Source organism: Rhizophagus irregularis, chromosome 1, assembly GCF_026210795.1.
Source record: "Rhizophagus irregularis chromosome 1, complete sequence".
NCBI lineage: Eukaryota > Fungi > Glomeromycota > Glomeromycetes > Glomerales > Glomeraceae > Rhizophagus > Rhizophagus irregularis.
Genome location: NC_089429.1, coordinates 3,017,830 through 3,035,414, shown reverse-complemented (window position 1 = coordinate 3,035,414; position 17,585 = coordinate 3,017,830). Strand labels below are relative to the sequence as shown.

Below are 17,585 nucleotides of genomic sequence, written 5' to 3'. Positions count from 1 at the left end.
CAACAATAATGGAAGAGATTTAAGGAATGTTGATTGTTATAATTGTGGAAGAAAAGGACATGTATCTAGGAATTGCAGGTCACCACCATCAAATGATAATAATAGTAATAATGGAACCAATAATGGTTTCCAAAATAATGGTCGTTTAAACTACTGAACGCACCTCGGGAGGGGGAGAGTGCGAATTTTAGAAAACCCTCTAACGAAATTAGTACTAAAAGAGTGAATTGGAAGGACCCATTAGAAGAAATCAGACCTATTAAAAAGCCAATTCAACTATTAAAAAGACCTACATATGTTCTCAACATTTTATATAATAACTTTGGAATTTATTTATCGAAACGGCTACAGAAAAATAAAACAATGTATAATTTATGGCAAGTAGCAGGAGGAAAAGTAGAAAATCGTGAATCTTCTCTTCAAGCTGTACTTAGAGAAACAAAAGAAGAAACAGCACTAGATATTAAAAAAGATGAATGTGTATTTTTATTTAACAACCCAGCTTTTAATTGTGATGTTTATTTAACAAAAGTACCTGATTACCAAGAGTTACAGCGAACTGAACCTGAAAAACAAGGAGCTTGGACAATTACTTCTTTTGAACAATTCCAATTTATGGCAAAACATAATGAATTAACCCCAACACTAGTTAATTATTATACTGATATTCTTAACCAATTGATTAGAGAAGAACCAGCATATCTTAATCAAAAAGAAAGAGCCGAAGAAGCTTTGTATGGAGAAGCGATTGTATATGGACAACCTGTTAATGTCTTAATAGATTCAGGGGCTGTAGGTTGTATTATTTCTAAAAAATTCCTAGATAAAGTCAATAAAGGAATTGAATTACCTACGAATATTAAAATCATCGATGTAACGGGACAAAAGTCATCACCACTGGGAATGGTTCAACAAGTTCCAGTACAAATGAGGGATATTAAAGTCTATATTAATATGATAGTTACAAACTCAGCTGAATATAATGTTCTGCTTGGTAATGAGTGGTTGAAAAAGGTTAATGCAAACATTGATTATGGACAGAATACCATCACCATTAAATATGAAGGAATCCAACAACAAATTCCTGTCACATGTTCTCAAAAATTGGACCCAACAAAATATACAGTCATTGACCCAGTAGATGAACTAGAATTAGAAGATGAGTTAGAAGACACCATAGCAGTTCCATTTTATAGGGCAGAAATAACCAAAAGTACTTTTCAAATCAATGATCGAGAATATCACCCAGGATATTTAGAATATATTAAGCAACAAAGTCACAATAGTACTGGTATAATTAATAGTAAAGGGCCAGGAAAATGCCTATGTAAAACCTTAGGAGAACAAGAAGTTTGTGATAATTGTCAAATAGTTCAAGAAGATTGGAACATTTATCACGTGATGCAAGAATCAGAAAGTTCGAATATATTTAATATTCAATTAGAACCAGAAAAAGTTGTTCCGATTGGAGAATTAGAGGAAAATCAATATCAATCACTTTATCAATTATTGGATAAAAATAAAGACTTATTCGCTAAATCATTGCAAGAGTTAAAACAAACTCCAGAAGGGGAACATATTATTATCACTGAAGAAGTGCCACCTATTAAAAAGCGAGCTTATAGGACAGCACCAAAGGAAAATGAATTTATTGAGAGTGAAATTAATGACATGTTAGAACAAGGGCTAATAAAACCTTCAACTAGTCCCTGGTCATTTCCAGTAGTAGTAGTGAAAAAGAAGAATGGAAAACTTAGGTTTTGCGTTAATTATAAACCTCTTAACGATATTACAAAAAAGGACAATTACCCGCTTCCAAGAATTGATGAATTATTAGATTCTTTACAAGATGCACAATGGTTCACCACTTTAGATTTAGCATCAGGGTATTGGCAAATAAAAGTAAGGGCGGAAGACCAGGAAAAAACAGCCTTTATCACAAAATTTGGAACATACGAATTCAAGGTTATGCCTTTTGGACTTTGCAACGCACCTGCGACGTTTCAGCGAACTATGGATAAAGTTTTACATGGGATAAAGGAGAAGTTTGTTTTAGTTTATCTTGATGATGTTATTATATATTCAAAAACTTTTAAAGATCATATTCAACATTTGGAAGAAGTTCTAAATAGAATTCGTAAGGCGAATCTAAGATTAAAAGCAGAGAAATGTTATTTCGCAGCAGCTGAACTTCAATTTTTAGGACATGTTGTAGGAAAAGAAGGTGTTAAACCTGATCCAGAAAAAGTTAATAAAATGGTTAATTATCCAGAACCTCAAAATATTAGAGAATTACGCGGAGTCCTAGGATTATTCTCTTATTATCGACGCTTCATCAAAGATTTTGCTAAAGTTGCTGATCCAATGTACAAGTTATTAAAAAAGGATGCACCTTACGAATGGACAAATTTACAACAGAAGGCATTTGAGAATTTAAGAGATAAATTAACAACAGCACCAATCGTACAATACCCAGATTTTTCAAAACCTTTCTTTTTATATACCGATGCTTCAACTATAGGGTTAGGCGCAGTACTTGCACAGAAAACTGATGATCAAGAGCATGTGATTGCCTATGCTAGTCGAACTTTAATACCAGCGGAAAAGAATTATGCCATCACAGAATTGGAATGCCTTGCGATTGTATGGGCAGTTAAATATTTTCGACATTATCTTTATGGAAGTAAATTCACCATCATCACTGACCATGCAGCGCTCAAGTGGTTGTTAAACTCAACAACAGAAAATAATAATAAAAGATTGGAAAGATGGAAGATCGCCTTATCAGAATATAAATATGACATTGTATATCGGAAAGGAACTAAACATGCGAATGCTGATGCATTCTCTCGTCTTGACTCAACCTCAACCAATAATCACACCAATCCTTCAACCTCACATAACGATTATGGATGAACAACTATATAAAGAATTAATTTTATTTTTAACAACTCTCACTTTTATGGATGGTATAACTGATAAACGGAAAACCCAAATTCGGAAAAACTCAACCCAATATATTTATCAAAACAATATTTTATATAGGAAAACAAAGGATGGTATAAGAAAAGTAATTCTACGTGAACAAATAGAACCTATTTTATATCACTTTCATACAGATATGAGCGGTGCTCATTTAGGAATAGACGCTATAATTGGAAAAATCAAAGATCGATATTATTGGCCACAATTAGGAGAAGATGTAAAAGAATATATAAAAACTTGCGATATTTGTCAAAGAAGAGGACCTACCAATCGGCGAGAAGAACTGATACCAATACCAGTTAAGGGACCATTTCACAGGATAGGAATTGACATTAAAGGACCATTACCGATCACCAGTAGTGGAAATAGATATATTATTGTTGCCATGGATTATTTTACAAAATGGCCAGAAGCAAGAGCGATATCCAATATTAAAGCAGAAACAGTAGCAAAATTTATTTATGAAGAAATTATTTGTAGACATGGAGTTCCACAAGAAATTCTATCTGATAGAGGAACATCATTTATGAATAAATTAATTGATGAATTATGTGAAAATTATCAAACTAAACATCGTCTTACCTCAGCTTATAGACCTCAAACAAATGGAATGGTTGAAAGATTTAATCGAACAATTGGTGAATGTATTGCAAAATTAGTTCAAGATAATAATAAGGAATGGGATCAATTAATCGATGCAGTACTGTTGGCATATCGAACGAAAAAACATAATACTACAGGAAAAACACCATTCTATTTAACTTATGGACGAGAAGCAACCTTACCAATTGATTTAAAAATTCCATCACAAATACCTCAAAATGAAAAAGACCCAATGCAAAGACGAATTTATCAATTAATAGTTGAATTAGAAGAAGAACGAAATGATGTTTCGTTAAGAATTGAAAAAGAACAAGCGAAGCAAAAACAAGTATATGATCAACAAGGAATTTCAGAAAAATTGAAAATAGGAGATCAAGTCTTAGTAGAACGAACGTGGCTTAAAAATAATTTCTCAGCAAAATTAGAAAATAAGTGGATAGGACCTTATTTTATTCATGAAGTGCTTAATGATAATGTTTATAAACTTAGAAATTTAGATGGGAAATTAGTTAAACATGTAATTCATGGAAATCGGCTTAAGAAATATCACGAGCGAAAATTGGAACCAATAGTTATAGTTTGAGAATAGTGCAAAAGTTTTATTAAAAATAAGGAAATTATTATTGTTCATTATTAATATTATTATCAACGTTATTATTATTATTATTATCATTAATATAATCAGGACCATCAGCAACAAATATTTGATCGTAAGAAGAAGAGGAAAAAGATGAAGATGAAGATGAAAGTATAGGTGAAGGAGATTTGGGCATATTATCGTCAACAACAATCATACCATATTTTTGTATAACACTCATCGCGTGATAATATTTATTTTCAAAATATTTTGTACTATACATAGCGCTTTTGTTCTCCCTTTTCAGTTGTTTTACTTCGCCCTTTAAACCGACAATTTCTTCATCTTGTTGAATGACCTTTTTTTGGGCCTCCCAACATTCTTTTTGGGCGATAGCCCACAGTTCATTATTAGATTGCGCTTCTTCTTCTTGTTGATGGATTTGTACGGACTGTAAAACCCCAAATTCCGTCAAAATTGCAACTTCTTTTTGTAAGGAATTATTTTTAGCTTGTAAGGAATCATTTTCAGATTGAAACGTTTGAACTTGATCTTGTGTTATTAAATGGAAAAAGTAGAAATACCAAGTTAGTCAAAGACTAAGTGAATAAATCGATAGTCCAAAAAAAGTTCTACAGGGGGAGTCCATTCAAGACTAGATATCCTGGAGGTAAAAATACCCCGTCTGCAAGTCGAAAAGAGCCAGATAAATCAACTGTTCAAGAACCGGATAAAGGTCGAAACCCCGTCTGCAGGCTATCCCCGTTTAAGAAACATTTTAAGAACCTTGCGTGCAATACTCACCTTCAAGTTGACGAAGTTGTGATTTACGAGCAGCCTTTAGGTTTTTAAAGCGAGCTTGTGATTTTTTTTGGGATGTTTTTGATCGACGGCAGCCCATTTTAATAAGGATGTTAGGAAAAATATGTAAGTTTTAATAAAGGTGATATATGCAAAAAGATTTTGCGGAGAAGTGAAGACAAGGGAAAGGGAAAAATTAGGTTCTTAAATAAGAAAAAGACACGACGCGAGAAAATGTGCTCTAGACGAAATAACAAAAAATGACGTGAAAAAATTCAATAACAGCTGATAATTATTACACGTGGAAATAATTAAGGAGAAGAAAAAGCTATTTTTAGAACAAGGAGAAATGTTTCAAAATAGTAATACGCGATTAACTAATTTAAAGGGTAAAATCAATCAAACTAAATTAGTGAAACAATAATGTCGCGATCTACCAAAATTAGTAGTTGATCATTAATAATATTAATTAATTAAGTGCGACAATGAAATTCTTATTTAAAGACGCGTTTTATTTTGTTATGATTCACTTTTTCTCATCATGACGCCTTACGAAATTGTGTTACAAGACCTATTAATTGAAGGAAATAGTTCTCATGAATTACAAGACGAACCTTATTCAAACGAAATGGATGATAAAACAAAAATTCATGTGACATACCGATGTTTATTACGAGCTCAACGACTAAAACAAAGAATTCCAGCTCTGGTTTTCGCATATTTTTTAGGACAGCTTATTGAACAAAAAGAATTAACTAAGAAGCAAGTTAGACAAATGGTTTCAGAACATTATTATTGGATTTCTGTTCGTGTTTATTATATTTTTGAAACAAGTCCTACTCAGATTTATCGTACCGTTAATACTACTGTTAATTTGATAAGATCTTTAAAACAAAATGAAATTAAGCAATTGGTATTGGAAATTTAAAGACTCACAGGAGTTCGTTCTTTAAGGGGGGGAAAGTGTTAAAATAGAAATGTGACGCAGTAATTTTGTAGATCAATTTTGTAGATCATTTTGTAGATCTCTTGATTTTTTCGATTTTCTTGATTTTCTTGATTTATTTGATAAATCTGATAAATTTGATATATTTGATTTATTTATTTTATTAATTTTATTTATTTTATTTGTTATATTTTATTTATTTGATATATTTATTTTATCTTATTTATTTATTTTATTTTATTTATTTTATTTATTTATTATATTTGATTTATTTATTTTATCAAATATTCTTGATTTTTATTTTATTATAAATAGTGATAGGATTTTACCAAGTAGGAGGAGGTCAGTTAGTGAGGTCAGTTAGTTAGTTAAGAATTGTATTGTAGTTTTCGAGTTATACGAAAAGAGTATTATTCCCAGTAGTATAATTCAAGATAGTTAATTTCGCAACCAAGAGATTATCTATATTTTTGTCGTATTCAAAATCTTATATTATTTTAATAAAAACCTATTTTCTTTAACTGAACATTCAACGTTATTTCACGTGATTATTTGTGATCAACTTAAGACTCTCTTATTAAGTTAAACTCCAGTTAACCTGTTAAAGCGTTAAAGTTTTTCAGTCGGCTTTAATCGTTGACAGGATAACAATACACAGATCGAAAAGTGAAAAATCAGGCACCAATCAGGCAGTTTGCTAACTTTTGATCCAGTGATCAGAAAAAAATGAAATATAGCTCATTGGAATCGTCTCAATAAGACGAATCTAATAGTAGTAAAATCGCATCTCTAGGATTAATAGTTAATAAAAAATTAAATAAAATATAAATGATACATTTTTATTTTTATATTTTACTTAATTTCTCATCAAGTATTAATCCTAGAAATGCGATTTTACTACCATTAGATTCGTCTTATTGAGACGATTCCAATGAGCTATATTTCATTTTTTCCTGATCACTGGATCAAAAGTTAGCAAACTGCCTGATTGGTGACTGATTGATGCCTGATTTTCCACTTTTTGACCTGTGATATAAAGGTGTATGATGACGAGAAGTAATTGAAAAAGAAATGTTTCCAAATAAGTTTCCAAATAAACTACCATTTAATTTCAAAAAGCTCAATAAGGAAGAAATAACTGATTTTAATCAGCAAATGATCGTTGAATCAGAATTCATTAGTTGATCGTTCTTGGTTAAAAAGAAAAATTAGTTAACGTATGATGATCATTTATTAATTTATTAATACTGACGTTTAATTTAGAAATGTGCATTCGATCAGTTAATTGTAAGAAAAAAACTTATAGGTACCCTGTTCATCATGTTCCCATATTTATTTTAATTCAACTTTTTGAATCATTTGTATTGTGCTGTTTCCGATCTAAAAAATACTAAATTTACACTGAAATTTTATTATGAAAATAATCTATTATTAACATATCTAAAAAATGGTCATATTAAACAATTAAATGAATTTTTTGATACTGAGGATTCATCTGTAAGATTTTGGATGGAACTTGCTAATAAATCCGTTCAAGGTACATTTGACCAAAAACCAGTATTTAAAGGACTTTGCTATATTATGTTACAAGCTGCAGAACGTGAAGAACAAGGAAAAGGCTTACGAAATTTCAAATATTCAACTGAATTTTTAAATTTTCTTATAGTGTTGAGAAGTATTAGTTTAAAAGCATTGGATTTATTCTGTAAGAATTTAGCTGGTATGACAATTCGTACAATAAGGTAATGATAATACAATTAAAAATTATCTAATTAGCATGATTATATCTATAATAAAGCATAATTTTTTATATGTATATAGGTATCATAGAAGTATTTTTGAATTCTTCGTGATGTGAACGATAACTTTTTGGTACATTAATATTAGGATATCTTTTAATAAGATCTGAAGTCGTTAAATTTTGTTGAGATTGAGATTGAGTTTGACCTATTGAGGCTGAAATATCTGGCAGAATAACGAGTTTAAAGGGAGATGAAAAAACTGTAGTATTAGTATTTCGTGTTGATAGTGTTGACGAAGTAGTAATATTACGTGTTGAAAAACGTGATGCTAATATTAACGATCGTGATGCCGGTGTTGAAGAAGCAATATTTGAAGGTGTTGGTGTTGAAGAAGCAATATTTTGTGGTGTTGGTGTTGATGAAGTGGCAATATTTGGAGGTGTTAGTGTTGAAGAAGCAATATTTGGAGGTGTTAGTGTTGACGAAGTGGCAATATTTTGTGATGCTGATGTTGACGATTGTGATGCTGGTGTTGAAGAAGCAATATTTGGAGGTGTTGGTGTTGACAAAGTAGCAATATTTTGTGATGCTGATGTTGATGATCGTGATGCTGGTGTTGAAGAAGCAATATTTGGAGGTGTTGATGTTGACGAAGTGGCAATATTTCGTGATGCTGATATTGACGATCGTGATGCTGGTATTGAAGAAGCAATATTTGAAGGTGTTAGTGTTGACGAAGTGGCAATATTTCGTGATGCTGATATTGACGATCGTGATGCCGGTGTTAAAGAAGTAATATTTGGAGGTGTTGGTGTTGACGAAGTGGTAATACTTGGAGGTGTTGGTGTTGAAGAAGCAATATTTTGTGGTGCTGGTGTTGACGACTCAGCAATATTTGGTGGAAAAGTATTTGGTTTCGATGGTTTCTTACGAGTCATTATTGGTTTTTTTTTTCAAAAAAAAAGAAAGATATTTTTTGTACGGACGAAGAAATTGGTCCACCTTTTATATCTATTTTTTACTATCAAATTAGACTTTTAACAATCAACGATTAATTTCACTTAAACATTTGTATCAAATTAGACTTTCAATTAATTAAACAGATCAAATCAGACTTAAACTTTTTCATCAATCAAAATTAAACTTTCGCATCAAATTAGACTTTCAATTAATGAAACAGTTAAATCAAATTAAATAGTATGGTGTACGTATGTTTTATTTTTAACTGTTTCATTAATTGAAAGTCTAATTTTCGTTCAATTTTCCATTCAGCTTTGTGTGTCCAATTTTTCTCAATTTTTTGTCTATTTCATTCAAATTTTGTATGGTTTTTTAACTATACCATCAATATCATTTTAAAAACGGAATATAAAAAATCACAATATTACTAAAAATTTGACATCACTAAAAATTTGATATTAATAATTACAATTTTATTCAACATAAAAACATATTACAACTTTAACTTTTATCAAAAAATGAATAAAGGGAGAAGAAAACGCATTGCTGCTAATATCTTGAACGAATATAATAATCTGAGTTCTTCAACTTCTGAACGAACTTATGCCGAATTTACGACCAGAAAACTAAGATCGAAGGTTCTGTGCTATTGCAGCAATTGTAATGGGAAAATGATTGATCCACGCATAAAGGAGAGACATGAGCAAACGAATTCTTTAGAACTATTAAATTCTGATAAGGCTCTAACGTCTCAAGAGTTAGTAGAACTGATTGATTCGACAATATCGTTAGTAGAACCACGAGATACAACAATATCGTTAGTAGAACCACAAGATACAACAATATCGTTAGTAGAACCACAAGATATGACAATATCTATTGATACATATTCTGATAATGATACGTATGAGGAACAACAATATGTATTTCTTTCACGTAAAAAAGGTCAAAAACAGGCACACTTCGTGATATTACTGAAGTTGAGCAAGTCGCTGAATCAACTGAATATAACACGGATGATATCTACACTAGTGAATCTTCGATACAAGAAGATTCTTCTAATAATGATGATTAGAGATGCGATCCGGATGAAATTTTACAATCCGTGATCCGCACAGATCAATCCGGATTATCATAGGATTAAATTTGGATAATCCGGATTAACTTCAAATTTTTGGGTATCTCGGCATCCAACGATCGTATAGAGATGCACTATAGCTCATTCGAATCGTTGCATTGAGACGATTCGAATGAGCTATAGTACATCTCTGTACGATCACTGGATGCCGAGATAATTGGCAAAACGTGAAACATCGGCATTTTTATTTTACGATCATGCAAAATTTTACGTTTTGCCGAATATCTCGGGATCTAGTGATCGTACAGAGATGCACAATAGCTTATTCGGATCGTCTCAGTGCAACGATTCGAATGAGCTATAGTACATTCCTGTACGATCGTTGGATGCCGAGATATTCGGCAAACCGTCAAAAATCGGTAGTATCGTAAATAAAAAATGCCGATTTTTGACGTTTTGCCGAATATCTCGGCATCCAACGATCGTACAGGGATGTACTATAGCTCATTCGAATCGTTGCATTGAGACGATCCGAATAAGCTATTGTGCATCTCTGTACGATCACTGGATGCCGAGATATTCGGCAAAACGTAAAATTTTGCATAATCGTAAAATAAAAATGCCGATGTTTGACGTTTTGCCGAATATCTCGGCATCCAGTGATCGTACAGAGATGCACAATAGCTCATTCAAATCGTCTCATTACGATGATTCGAATGAGCTATTGTGCATCTCTGTACGATCATTGGATGCTGTTTCGGATTAAAACGGATATCCTTAATCCATCCGGATGCATCCATTATCTGTTCAGATCGGATGGATTGGTGGATGATCCGAATTTTCGGATTTCGGATCGCATCTCTAATGATGATAACGAATTTTCAAGTAATTTTGAGAATTATTCTCATCCTATGTTCTACATACCAGATATTTCAGATACACCGAATATTTCAGAATTACCAACAGATGAACTAATTAAGGGGATTTTGATATGGATTATGAAGTTCAGGTCAAGTCATAACATACCAAATACCGCAATTGAAGAATTAATACAATTTATTAAAATAATATTGAAAGTGTGTAAAAATATCAATCCCGAATCATTTCCAAATTCATTATATATGTTAAGAAAAGCGTTAGGACTTATCGATCGATTTACGCAATTTGCAGCTTGCCAAAAATGCCACAAATTATACAAAAAAGAGGATATAATATCAAATGATGATAATACTATTATGAAATGCAGCCATGTCGAATTTCCAAATTCGGCTACAAAGAGATTAAAGCAATGTCAAACTCCTTTAAGAAAGAAAATTTCTTTAAATAATAGCAAGGGGTAGAGGGGGCCAACTGATAGTTACACAATAATAAATTCGATCAATAAAACTGTCCTACATATAAAATCCATATACTTTACTATAAGAATATAGTGATTTACGAACAATATACCCTTGCAATTAAAAAAATTTACTAAGTAAATGTGACATCTCTTAAAATATGATGACTATCAGATCTTTCTTAACACATACAAGTTCTTTAAATTTTAAACGCGCTTTTCTCAAAAGAAAAAATTTCCATCGGCAAATTTATTACCGTAATTATGGTAAAAAAAGTAAATTTTAAGCCTCTTTAATTGAAATATTTATTAATTTAACCCTTTTTATGCCTTTAGAAACGTGTATTAAGTGACTGTACTAACTATCAAATACTAAAAAAAAATAAGCATCCCGAAGCCCTTCAAGAATTATATAATCTTCGACCAGAATTTAATGGCAAACCAGTTTATTTTTTTTATAGAAAAGCACAGTATAGAGAGGGACTTTTAATTTACGACAAGCAAGACAGAACTTTTTATGTTTTTGATAAAAAAACTAATGAAAAATTTGATACTTTTGCTTCTTGGATCAAATTTCTCAAAATTAAAAAAATATTTAGTGGCGAACGTTCAGCACTTGCTACAATTTTTTTTGAACCAAACTCTTCTGGTTCTAATTTAGCTTCATTATTAAGAACAAGGCAAACTCCATATTGGAAAAATTATAATTCTGCAAATATAGCAGAAGTTACATTATTGATAAAATTATTTAAAACATCAAGACACGAGTTTTTTGATATAAGGATAAGAGAAAATGTTGAAGGAATTAGTGTTATATTTTTTGGAAAAGAACAGAAAATAGAAAAGTATTTAATTATTAAGTGGCAAGAAAACTTAATCTTTTACGAACTAAATATATTGGAAAAACGTGTAAAAAAAATAAATGGAATAGAAATAGGAATTGCAACTGAACGAACCCTTTCAGAAATAGAGAAAACAATTTGTTACATATCTGTAGCAAAAATATGCACAGGTCAAAAGACTGAAGGTATTGATTTAATTACTTTTTTTCATTTTTAATTAATTATGATTTAAAGTTTTTTTTTTGTATTTTAGGGTTTGAAAAAGTAGTTCAGCTTTAAGGAACTCATCTTGTGAGAAATCAAAAAAATTCCAATAATTTTCATGAACCCTTTGCAATTTTAGAGAATCGAAGTCAACCTCATGAAGCCTATAGAAGATTGGACTGTTATTTGTTAGTAGCTGAAGTAAATATATGTGAAAATTGTAAAAAATTGAAAGACACGTTAATAAAAATCAAAAATTGAAATCTTATGAATGATTTACCAGTTAAAGTTGCGCATACTTTCCAGGAAATTTTATCTAAAAAAGTTCAATTTCAAAGAAAGGTATTTATTTATAGAATAAGATATTAAATAAAAAATGTATATAAGCAATTAACGTTAATGTAATTTTTAAAGAAAATTGCAAATCAGAATCAAACTATACATACCTTGCAAAATCGAATTAAACAAAAAGTGGAAGAAGAAGGAGAAAAAGTATCGGAAGAGCTGTATCAAATTGCTCAAGATATATCTAGAAAGGTTGTTAAAAATGAAATTGATCTTTCTTCTCTTAATCCAATTTTTCAGGAATTAATTAGAGTTCAAAGTGGAAAAGCAAATGGAGTAAGATATCACCCAATGTAAGTATATCTACTAAAAAAGTTGATTAAATAAAATAAAATATATTAATGACTTACTTATAATTCTCTAGGTTTATGCGATGGGCTATTTCTGTATATAGCCGTGCAGGTCATGTTGCTTACAAAGCAATGAAAGGTATTATGCGATTACCTTCAATATCTTTAATAAAAACCTATATAAATGAAAGTCAACAACATTCAGGATGGCAAGATAAAACTGCTCGTCATATTCTGGAAAAAATGTCCATAGTAATTATGGTCGAATTGGATTTTTCTCTTATGATTCATTTAAAATACAAAAAGGTTCGTTATTTACCCTAATAAATACTTATTAAAAAATCGTTTTAAAGAATTAATTAGAATTGATATTAATAATAGGCTTACTTTGGAGCCAGCGAGATAATTGTTATGTTGGATATTTGGATTTTGAAAATGAAAAAGAAGAATTACAATCATTTGCAATGCAATGTGAAAAGGAATTGCAAACAGTCAATAATAGTAGTTTACCTACTAATTTAAAGGATTATGATCAGAATCTAGCAACACAAGTACATCAAATTGTTTGGCATTCAGCTACTTGTAACTTTGCATATCCTATAGCATATTATGGAATTAATACTCTTACTGCACATGAAATTAATAAAATTCTTTTTCATCTCGCGGTTAATCTTGAATGTATCAGTATACATACTTGTGGATCTGTTTGTGATGAAGCTGGAGAAAATAGGAATCATATCAAAAGTTTTGACTGGTGGGCTTCATTCTAGTCTGCGGGAGATATTGTTGAAGTTAATATTGGTAAAAACAATTATGAACGAGCAAGAATTATATCAACTAACCTTGATCGTAGTAAATTTGCAGTGTGTTTATTGGACCCATCCTTTTCTAATGAATTTCAAGTTAATCATAACTCATTAAGGCAACCAATGACTACTAAAAAAAATTGGAATATTAATGATTTCTGAGAATTTAAAAGTCTGAAGGATAATAAATGGCATACAGCTATTATCACGAATATTGATTCTGAAACACAAACTTTTATTGTTACAATTTTGTCTAGTAAAGAAGAATGGAATGTGGTAAAAATATCTCAAAATATGTACATTAGGCCCCTTTATGATACCCAAACATATTGGACAAATTATAAAATAATCAACCCAATTACCGGTACACTATGGGTTTTCATTAGTGATCCTACACACGTTTTTAAGAAACTTCGAAACAATCTTTCAAAAAGTCATATTGGAGAAAGCCGAAATCAAAGTATTAGAGAAATTATGATAGATGGAAATGAAGTTAGTTGGTGTCATATTCAAGGTGTTTATGATTATACTGTACAAAATTCAACAGCAAAAATTACAAGACTTACAAAGCGTCATGTTTGGCTTACATCTTGGAGCAAAATGAGAGTTGATCTCGCTAAACAGACTTTATCAAAGGATGTTATAGTTGCAATGAGAACAATTGATAAACTGAAAGAAATATCAGCTGGAACAAGAGTAAGTAAAAATATTTAATATTAAAGATAAAATTAATATCGATTATAAAATTTGATGTATAATAATATTATGAATTTTTATTAGGAATTTATCAATTATGCATACCTTTACCGGCAAATATTTCATAGCAAAAAACCATTGGAAGGTCTTAATGATTCTCGTATTCAAACTCTAAAAGAAATACGTGATTGGTTTGTGATTAGAGATAAGCAAAAAGCTAGCAAAATAAACTGGATCTCCCCACAATGTCAATTCGATATACTCTTATCTATTTAAGGTTTTTTGGGAATGGTTGAGAGGATTTTTGTATTGTATCCAAATTCAACAATTGAACCACGCAGGATATCACAGGATATGTTAGAAGGACTATTTGGCACAATTCGACAGCTTGGAGGAGATTCCTCCACGCAAACATTAAAAGGATATGGACATGCATTAAACAAATTTCAGATTACCGCAAAGATAACTACTGAAATTCAAAGCCTTAACTATGGAAAATCAAATCATGCCAGAATGGAACTTAATTGTCTTACTCGATAGTAGGTATTTTTATAAATTAAATCTGTTTAAATCATTCTTTTTTATATTTAAATAAATAAAATTATTAATAATTGTTTTGAAAAGTGATTACAGAAAAAAAATGTCAAAGATATCGAAGGATAAAAATATACACCCTACTTTATCTAGTCATCTTATCCGATTATCCAGCATATCTCCATTTACATGGCAAATCTTTGAAAATCTTCTTATGAATGATCTGTTTATGGGAAAAATTGAAACTCCGCCATCATCTTTCAGTAATGAAGTTAACCAACAAAATCAAACAATTTTATTACTTCAAAAAGAACGTCAACAGCTCTTTGATTTATGCCTTTACGATGATAGAATTATTTCTCTATTGGAAAAATGGAAAAAAAACATTAAAGATATTGCTTTGAAATCAATTCCCAATAAAAAAGGAAGTCTTTGGATGACTGTGTGGGTTTCTCACTTGGAGATTAGCCTGAATAACTACCTATGTTCTGGCATTTGGTTCTCAGAATTTCAAGAAATTATTTCCCAAAATCATTCTGCTATACGAAGACTAGTTGCCTACTTCCTAATCCACGAAGTGATAGAAGAAACATTTAAGGAAAATTTTCGTAAAAATAAAAACATACAAGAACATGCAGACCCTACCTTGATTCCTAAAGTTATTACTTTGAACCAGGCAGAATCACTAAAATTTTCTTATATTATTGGTTGGGTACTCTTCAAATTGCTCAAAAGAGATCACGTAATGAATTCCCATCCAAAATTTCAAGTTATGCATACTTTACTTAAAGCTCACTGCGAAGAAAAGGTTGAATATATGCCAGAAACAAAATCACAGATCACTAACATTATACCTAGACCCGAATTTACTCAGTTCATGTATTATTTGGAATCTTTAATAATTGAACTGTTCGAGAAACATAATGAATTAGGATCAAATATCCTGTGTTATGTGAAAAATAGTCTTCTTGCTAACTTATCTCTAAATCAAATGTTTATTACAACATTGAAATCAAATAATATTACTGGTGTTGAATTAGAAGATGAAAAATTTGGGTTTATTTATGAAAGATGCGTCACTATCTATATGAAAAGTCGACAAAAAACATGGAGAGACGTTAATAATTACATTCTGGAAAAAGGTACAGCAAGTTTAAAAGAAAGCCTGAAAACGATGCGCTCAAACAACCTAACAACAGAAAATAAAAAGCCCCTTATGAAGAAGGCAAATTTACCTACCGATCCTGCTCATGTTTTAGAACAATTTTGAGTATGGGCACAACTTGAAGGAGCAGAAGACTCATTTTCTAAATTATTTTTAGTTTCAGAATTATTCATATGGGCCGATTTGATGCATTAAGTAGTAAATTTGTTATTTATTAAAATTTTTGTTAAAAAATTTCAATAAAGTATTTTTTTTCTATATAAAAATAATTGTAAAGCTTAACAAATTTACTTTAGTTACAAAATTATTATTTTTGGCAAGATAGTATAAAGTTATAATAATAATCATCTATCGTCTCCTCAAAAACCTGTTGTCCACCTGTTAGACATGCTGTAATTTTGGCCGAAAATACCGTAATGTTAGCCAAATTTCCCTTAAAATATCCGATAATGTTGGCCAAATCCATTTTATGCGTTGAATCGGCCCATATGGTGGATAATTTGGGCATTTGGAATTTCAACGCCATATAAAAGAAAACAAAAATTGGTGCCTATAATTATTTATAACTTAAAAAATTCCACACCATTTACCGAAGAAGCTCTTAAAAGAAGGGTTATTTTTATGGAATAACGAAAACATAAATAATAAATATAGATAAATTTTAAATAAAGTGGAGTTTATTATCAAAGTTACTAAGATTATACATGAATAAGATATTAAAGCTTTACTTAAACTGACGAGAAAGCCAATAATGCACAAATAACTGTAAAATTTTGGCAGTAAATAGTCTTCAACTATACTAAACTACTTTTGAACATCGGCTTTTAAAAACGTTGTATGTTAAAAGTTTTAGGCTCAACATTTTTTTTTTCAATATAATGAATAATGTGATCGGTATAATTTCAGGGGGGACAGTTCATAATTGTGATACAAGGTAACACAACAAAACAAGTTGGCCCCCTCTACCCCTAGATAATAGTATATCAATTGTTCCTGAATTAATTTATCTGGTCTTGAGTATACAACAGCAGCTTTCTAGTATGTTCAAGTGACCAGGATTTGAAGAATTATTGCGGCATTGGACTTGTCGTTCAGTAATTGATAATATTTTATCAAACATATACGACGGGCAAATTTGGCAAAATCTTAAGGAATCAAATGAACAAGGATCAAATAACTTTTTCTGACTGGACAAGGCTGATACTCATCTAGGATTAATGATAAATTTGGATTGATTTCAGCCGTATGAAGGAACAATTTACAGTACAGGTATAATATACGTAATAATATGTAATCTACCTCGAGATGTTCGATTTAAGCCTGAAAATATGCTTATACTCGGCATATTACTGGGCCCAATGAGGTTAATTACATAGAGTAAATCATTACCTTTCACCAATAATCACGGAATTAGAATCATTTTGGGAAGACGTAAATCTTAATCGCACTAATGAATGTCCAAATGGCAAAGATATTTGAGCTGCATTAATAATTGCTTCGTGAGATATTCCTGGAGCTTAAAAATTATGCGGATACATCTCTACCCTTGCATCATGCCATCGATGCAAAAAAAAGGGCCAATAATCGCAATTTTGGTGGTATGGCGGATATGAGCGACTGGTTTATCATGAAAGATCCAGTCGAGCATCGTCAAAAGGCTTTAGAATGGCGATAA

General features: G+C 30.8%; 4 protein-coding genes across 4 annotated transcripts; 3 read left to right on the top strand and 1 right to left on the bottom strand.

The window, feature by feature from the left end:
* Positions 1–7,719: 7,719 nt before the first annotated feature.
* Positions 7,720–8,592, bottom strand: OCT59_000621 (uncharacterized protein; the record flags this gene model as incomplete). The annotated part of the gene is made up of 1 exon (XM_066138957.1): positions 7,720–8,592. The coding sequence occupies one exon, from the start codon at positions 8,590–8,592 to the stop codon at positions 7,720–7,722; it is 873 nt and encodes a 290-aa protein (XP_065988402.1).
* Positions 8,593–9,132: 540 nt separating this feature from the next.
* Positions 9,133–9,689, top strand: OCT59_000620 (uncharacterized protein; the record flags this gene model as incomplete). The annotated part of the gene is made up of 2 exons (XM_066138956.1): positions 9,133–9,461; positions 9,560–9,689. The coding sequence occupies 2 exons, from the start codon at positions 9,133–9,135 to the stop codon at positions 9,687–9,689; spliced, it is 459 nt and encodes a 152-aa protein (XP_065988401.1).
* Positions 9,690–11,292: 1,603 nt separating this feature from the next.
* On the top strand, positions 11,293–12,149 carry OCT59_000619 (uncharacterized protein; the record flags this gene model as incomplete). The annotated part of the gene is made up of 3 exons (XM_066138955.1): positions 11,293–11,295; positions 11,365–12,055; positions 12,124–12,149. 3 exons carry the CDS (start codon positions 11,293–11,295, stop codon positions 12,147–12,149), a joined length of 720 nt encoding a protein of 239 aa, XP_065988400.1.
* A 192-nt stretch (positions 12,150–12,341) lies between these two features.
* On the top strand, positions 12,342–16,015 carry OCT59_000618 (uncharacterized protein; the record flags this gene model as incomplete). The annotated part of the gene is made up of 8 exons (XM_025328229.2): positions 12,342–12,416; positions 12,489–12,712; positions 12,784–13,015; positions 13,108–13,463; positions 13,689–14,211; positions 14,296–14,402; positions 14,553–14,750; positions 14,836–16,015. The coding sequence occupies 8 exons, from the start codon at positions 12,342–12,344 to the stop codon at positions 16,013–16,015; spliced, it is 2,895 nt and encodes a 964-aa protein (XP_025167486.2).
* Between the last annotated feature and the right edge of the window lie 1,570 nt (positions 16,016–17,585).